The sequence below is a fragment of the Drosophila grimshawi genome, unplaced genomic scaffold, assembly GCF_018153295.1.
Source record: "Drosophila grimshawi isolate 15287-2541.00 unplaced genomic scaffold, ASM1815329v1 contig_848, whole genome shotgun sequence".
In the NCBI taxonomy this organism is placed as follows: domain Eukaryota; kingdom Metazoa; phylum Arthropoda; class Insecta; order Diptera; family Drosophilidae; genus Drosophila; species Drosophila grimshawi.
The window spans coordinates 13440690-13447969 of NW_025063692.1; the positions used below are offsets into that span (position 1 = coordinate 13440690).

The window sequence follows — 7280 nt, forward strand, 5'->3', positions numbered from 1 at the left end:
GCAAAATGTAGAATAAATTTGGTACAGTGTTTTTCTCAGAGTCTTCACATAAGTATGTGTGCTTGTGTTGTGTTTGTGTGTGTGTGTATATATATTTTATGTAACAGGAAGGTTAGGATACATTGTTAATGGAAGAAAGTTTTGCGCAAGTCGAAGAAAAACACAAAGAGAAAAGCACAGCTGTGGCGAACTTTGCTTGACATTTTAATTTATCGAAAAGTTTATTGCCATCTGATTATTATTAATTTCATTTGTGATTTTCATTGCAGTGTCGAAGATGCGTCGTTCCTCATTTACTCCCGTGTTCAATCTGAGCACCCAAGAGCCCTTGATAGTCGTTGAGGAGTCCCATGCCGCCGAGGACGGTGACGAACTGGAGGGGGCTGCCGGGGGCTGTGATCCGAGTGCCACCCGGCGGACGAACAGCGATGACTCCGAGCCGGACTCACCGGTCAATCCGTATCTATTATGCCCCTTTCCCGATATGCAGCAGCGTCGCAAGCACTCGCTGCCCTCGCTCCAAATCACCGAGGGCATCACAGCCAGTCAGGTGCGTCGCCTGTCCGAGGTCGGTGGCGAAACGGGCGGGCTCAGCCCCAAAGAGGTCGAATTTCTGGCCACTCTTTCCCAGAAGGCCAATCCGACCGCTGGCGGGCGACGTCACTCTGTGGTCACCATATCAGCGGTGCCGCCAACGCTCTTCGGACGCAATCGGCGTGAATCCATTTCCGCTGTTTCGTTCAGGTAATTGCAATTTTTATACGCTTTCAGAGGGTAGTTGTATATTGTTGTCAAGCTTGCACGAGAACTCTGCGATATATTCTTGATCACTAGCCATCTCGTTATAGCCAGATCCGTCTGTCTGACGGCCAACAGTCTCTTGTAGCCTGATTCCACTATCAACATATTGTAAATTCTCGAATGTCTACAGAATGTAAGTTGCTGCCTTACTAATTACGGGTGTATTTATGTTTCTAACATTTGTGGGACAAATGAAAAAATCAGTGAAGAAACTGAGAGAGTTTATAAAACTCGACTTGCGCAGGAATAATTCCATGTTATTTTTGCACACTGATAGTGTGGCGAAAGCTAGTTTAGTGTCCATAATTGCATGTTGTGTGTGCCATTAGCCATGAAAATGCGCGGCACACACAATCAGCAAAGCAACAGCCATAGAATCAATCACCAGGACCATCAGACCATCAGACCAAAAGGACATGGCATGGCAGAACATGGCTTCCCTGACTCTCCCCTAATTGAATTGAGCCAACGGCTGTTGAATGCTTTTGTGCTGTGCCAGCAACAAATTCTTGATATCCTGCCAATGCTCGCTTTTGCCGTAGCCTAATGAGATTGTAATGAAATTGCCAGACCTCAACTCAACTCGGCTCAACTCGGGAAAATGCTCAAGCTTAATGTATGGTTCGAAGTGAACAGCCGAATGCCGAATGCCCAAAATAGTATATGGGTCAATACTCCTTTGAGCTCTTTATCGAGTTGATTTTATTGGTTTGAATAATCTCAAGCCATAAAGTAACATTTCGATTTGGGGCTATCCGAGTACATTCATCTGTATGTGTTCGTGTATACCCTCTAACCATAATCAAGAAAGAATTTTTTTTTTAAGGTCACTTTAGATTGCTTAAGTTGAACAAATATTAATATTTCCAATACGCAACTTTTGAATACAAATTTGCATGGAATCTTCAAAGAGTTTTCAAATATATCTTTGAATATGATTTTGTAATAAATTGCGCGAACATCTGTCTGCCAAAAGTTAAAAAATTTAACTAGTTTAATAATTAATTTATTTGCATATATGTATCATAATTTGAGCAAAATAATCTTCAAATTATTTGGAATAAGTATTAGTATGGATCAGTAAGCTTTTGTTTCCCAATGGCCAAAATATCAACGTTAACTGCGATATATCCGTATATATATATATATCCGGGCTGATTACAAGAAAAATCACTCTAGAAAAACACATATCTCTCGGATTACATCTGCATTTGTTAGATTTTTTTTTATCACTACTCAAATTATATCCCATTTATATTAGAATATTTTGCAGTCGGTTACCACTGACTGCAACTGTCCTGGTTTTGCTTATGCCTTCCATCCTATATCCGTTAAATGGTTGCAACAACAATACTTTGAACTTGACCTTAAGTCCATTCATACTGTATTCTCTTTGATCTGCTAGACATGTATATGTGTAGTTATATATGTATATATGTTAATGGTTATGTGAATTTATACGTACTTTTATTCACATTCGCAGCGGCAGTCGTCGGGGCAGTGCAATCGCTGGGCCACCGTTGACAGATCATCGCGGCAGCATACACAACTTGCAGCTGGACATCATGGACGGGATTGTGCAGCAGCGCAAGACGCAGCGCAGCGGCAGCGGCGTCTGGACAGCACCCGTGCTCCAGGAGGCGGACAGCAATGTGCCCGTCCAGACATAAGCGGTGAGCGGCGAGCGGCGCGGACAATGGGCGGCAAAGGTAAAGGAAAAGGAGACGGGGAATGCGCGCGATACGGGACACGGTTGGAATTGACGAACAAACTGGACATAACATATTTCCATATACCCACCCCCCACGTCCCACCCCCCACTACCCCAGCTTCCCACTCCCATCGTTAACATCCTCGCTCTCGCCCTCATTTTGCTTTTGTGAAAAACAAGAGGAAAAGAAAAAAATTGGTTTGCTGCGACAACGCATAAAAAAATAAACAACTGTGCAAACGAAAATTAAAATTCAACTGCTGACAGAGAGAGAGAGAGAGAGAGAGAGAGATAGAGCGCGAGAGAGAGAGAGAGAGAGAGAAATGGACAGAGAGAGTAAGAAATAGCTAGCGATAAAGAGAGCAAAACAATGGAGAGAGAACGAGCAAGCAAGAGAGTCAAAGCCAGAGGGAATTCGGAGGAAAATGCAGAGATGAACAAAAAAAAAAAACACAAAACACAAACAGAGGATGTAACAATTAAGCGAGAAAAACTCAACTAGAAGACACCCTGTACACAAAATCATTGGGCTACATAAAAGCCAAACCTATATCTCAATTTGTAGAGTTCGCAAATAACACCTTATGAAAATCAAATAGCAAGCCGATGAAACCATCTTAGTGTTGGTTGTTTTTCATTGTCAAAACCCCATTTAATCAATGTTAAACAGTGGCTGGAGTAAAATAATATTCAATTGTCCAAAAACTTTTTCTATGGATTACAGGGTATTTCAAGCGAAAAGCGAAACACAGAACAATCGTTCGAAAAACGCTGCAAAAACATCTGTCGCTTATTTTTTGATGCAACAATTTGCACAGCTGCACCTTCCGATAGTGTGGCCACTCTGCCCCACCACTCCCCATGCTTCCAATCAGCAAACCGCAATTTACTTAAAGTGACGGTAGCCGAAGGCAATAAAGAACAAAATGGAACCAACCATGTCCAAATAGCCGAAATAGAAAACTTTCAGCAAAAACTAACAAAATTGGTACGGAAATCGAACAAATAAAATCAAATGCAGCAAATAACATTTAATAGCAGTCAGGAACAGCTGCATCCACAATATTTGAAACTACAATTAAATCAACAAATATAAAATATTTATTTATTTGCTCAAGCCTGTATTTCAACACCAAATTGTCTCTCAAATCGTTGCGGAGCTCCATTCCATATACACTCGGAAAAATATTGCCTTAGATGAATTTGGTGATGTTTCAAATAGCCCGAAAATCCAGAAAAAAGCATAATTTGAATAAAATAAATTCAAAATGTTTCAAAAGTGTACACGTTGAGATATTTAAGATTCCTTTCTTTTATTGGTCATCACAAGAATATTTCTGATCGTTTCATATAAATTTTTACGTATTTCCACGCAATGTTTCTAATTTCCGCTTACAATTTAAAAATGACTCTGAAATTGAGTAATGTTAATTTTGAATATAAGAAAAACGAAAGCGTTTGAAATAGTTTAATATATGTAAAGTTCTGGGGCATAATTTGTGCAGAGTGTATGAGTTGTCAGCCGAATATCAAATTTCTACTAACGGAACGCAGCCTCGACACAACATTTTGAAGGACAGTCTAGGTCAAGGACACTACACATACATATATTTATACACAGGCACTTAGTTACAAGGTTGTCGTATTTTATTGTAAGCGACACGTGTAGCACATGGCGTATGCGTAATATGCCACACTACCTCAATGCCAATGCCAACATGCCAGCATGCCAGAACGCAGAACACAGAACACAGAACCCAAAACCAATGCCAATGGCAATGGCAACGGCAATGCGATTGCGAATACGAATACGAATATCCCCTTTTAATAGTCGTCGTTTTTGAATTGACTGTTGTTTATGAGAGCATCCCCTCCCCCAAATAGCTCGCAGCATTTGCTGCCCAAGAATGCAAATCTCTTTCTGACAACGTTAACTAAAATATGTGGCATCTAACTAATTATGACTATCAAAACACAATGCCAGCTGGCCTTATACATACCAGTGCCCAGAAACCCAATAGATTCTCCTTTATACATATCCACACTAGAGTTTCTGAGTATGCAAATATCAGAGTAAACACACATTGCAAACATTAATTAACTATTGCAGCATTTACATTTTTGGGAATCCAATTTATGCTTATGGGCATCAGAACAATCAAGCAACTTTTGATTAGATATCAACTGATTACAATTACAAATAACTAATTGTCTTATAGTATTTATTTGAAGATGGAATTAAACAAAAAATTAAACTTACAATTTTGATTCATGTTAACATTTTTTTTTTTTAATTTCGAGAAACTCACATTGAACAAAAAAACAAAAAAAAAAGTAAGAAATTGTCACTTGGAAAACTATATATAGTTATATAGTTAGTAACTTGAATCGGCTTACTCACTTGCGATATACACCAATCCTAATAGAATTAACTTTGGCTCAGTCTATTGCAAAATTATAAATGGAGTATGAGTAGCCCAGCATTTAAATTGCGACTAGTTTCTGAGGACTAGCAAACCTGAAATAAATAACCACCGCTTGAGTACCACCAATCGAACTATCTACCGACTATTTATTGTAGCTAAACATAATTTCTTCAGGAGAAACCAAATCTGTGTTTCTCTCTCTCTCTCTCTCTCTCTCTCTCTCTCTCTTAATCGCTATTTCCTTTAGAGTAATGTCACTATTATGCATCTCATATTGACACGCAAACTTCCCAAAGCACACACATATACAATTAAAACACTTGCAGTAATTTGTAGCTTCAGATGTTTGTTTACATTCCAAACTATAAAATGTACGATAATAACAAAGCTAATTAAAGCCAAAAACATTAAAAAATATATATATATATATATATATATATGAAAGGTGCAAAATGGAATGCAAAGCAATTAAAAAATTCTCTATGTATGAAAAAAAAAAAAAATTGAAATGTTTGTTATTGTTTAATTAGAACATAGTAATTGTGAGAATCACAAATGAATACAAAACGAGAGTTAAAATGTACCATGTAACTAAAGACAAAGAACAAAGTGAAGAGGAAGGAAATGGAAAAGAACGTGTAACTTTAAACCTAAACTTTAAACTAACTAACTTAAAGCAAACTAAAACTAATTTACCTACGAGTACTTTAAATGTTAGACTATAAGTGATTGGCAACCAGTAAAGCTCCTACAAGCGAAACAATCAAATCAAGCTGAGCATATTCAGATCGAATTATCAATCAATCAAACTAACAATCAATCAATCAAACAATCAGCTAGTCAGTCAGTCTGTCCGCCAGTCCTCAGATTAATAAGCCACACACTTATATATGCATATGCATATTCATATATGTGTGTATGTGTGTGTATATGTATGTGTGTAGCAGCGAAAAGTCTCGCTAAAAAACAGAAAAAAGAAAAAGGACATTGAACTCGGCTTGCTGCCTGCCCAGCCCAGCAGGACAGCAGGCATTAGTTCGACCCAATTCATCATCAATCCCTCTAACCCCTGACTCCTCCAAGCCCACATCAGAATATTGCACAATCGGTTTTAGGCAAATTTCGCAAATGATTTTATTATTAATTAATTAGCAAGTCTTGATGTTGTCCCTGCGCATACAGTCTTAGAATAAGGTATCATTACGAATACCTACACACCTATGTATGTATGTATTTGAGTTTATCTCATTCTAAATTTAAACTAAACTCAAGCTTCGTTTGTACATAAATATCGTTTATCCCTCAAGTGTCAGTTTAGCGCTTCCCCCCAGTAAACTCTCCTTCCAATTACAAGTCCAATCAACAAACCAAAGGAAAAATCTAGTCATATTGCAGATATGGAGTTTACTGCACTATTCACCAATTTGACTCTCAAACTGAACGTATATGTACTTAATTAATAAATTTAAATAGTTTAATCTCTTAAATGCCTGGACTCCTATAGCAAAAGAAGAGCCCGTCATATTTTTGAATTTATAAAATGTCGCTGGACGACGAAAAAAAAAAAACAAAAGGCACAGCTTCCTTATTATTAAAAAAAATATATATATATAAATATATACACACAAACATTCAAACCAAATACATACATGAGATACACACACAAGTGCAAATGCGAAATACATGAATACCTTAAAGCATAGTCAAAGGATAATCAGAAAGGAACGAGCGCTTGAAATGAGAAAATTATATATTATATTGATAATCTAGTATTTGTAGAGAGAATCTATACGAGTATACATACTCGTTATTGATATATTTATATATATACACAAACATATATATATATATATATATATATATATTAATAAACCTATTGTCACAACGCAAGAGCAATCAATGTTTCAATTTATTAAACGTTACAAGAATGTTTTGAATACTGCATATACATATATATATATATATATATACATAAATAAATAAATATACTTGCGTATATAAAAAAACTTATATATTCATATATATATATAATTATATACATATGTAAATATGTTATGCAAATATATGCCATATGTGAGCATAAACTAATTCACGACATTATTTGTAACTAAATATACTAGAGTTACTCGTAGTTGTGTATTTTAGTCGTCAAATGTTAGCCAAAAGAGAAACGGAAGAAGAATAACAATCAATCATACAAAAGAAGAAAAAAAAGACACTAAAAAAATATGTATTTATACAAATTATTTGAAATGGAAATGAAAAACAAACCAAAAAATACGAGAAAATTTCGAAAATTGAGAATTTTTGTTGTTTGTTTGTTGTTTCATTTATTCTTTCGT

The 7280-nt window shown here is 36.6% G+C and overlaps 1 protein-coding gene across 1 annotated transcript; it reads left to right on the top strand.

The window, feature by feature from the left end:
- The first annotated feature begins 273 nt into the window (after nucleotides 1–273).
- Nucleotides 274–4846, top strand: LOC6565950. The gene is made up of 2 exons (XM_001992675.2): nucleotides 274–744; nucleotides 2285–4846. The coding sequence occupies exons 1-2, from the start codon at nucleotides 278–280 to the stop codon at nucleotides 2469–2471; spliced, it is 654 nt and encodes a 217-aa protein (XP_001992711.1). The 5' UTR covers nucleotides 274–277; the 3' UTR covers nucleotides 2472–4846.
- The last annotated feature ends 2434 nt before the right edge of the window (nucleotides 4847–7280 follow it).

Excerpts from the sequence above, each read along its gene's own strand:
- LOC6565950 (XM_001992675.2), top strand. The coding sequence starts at position 278 with ATGCGTCGTTCCTCATTTACTCCCGTGTTCAATCTGAGCACCCAAGAG. Across the intron at positions 745-2,284 it reads ATTTCCGCTGTTTCGTTCAG|CGGCAGTCGTCGGGGCAGTG; the intron begins GTAATTGCAATT and ends TCACATTCGCAG.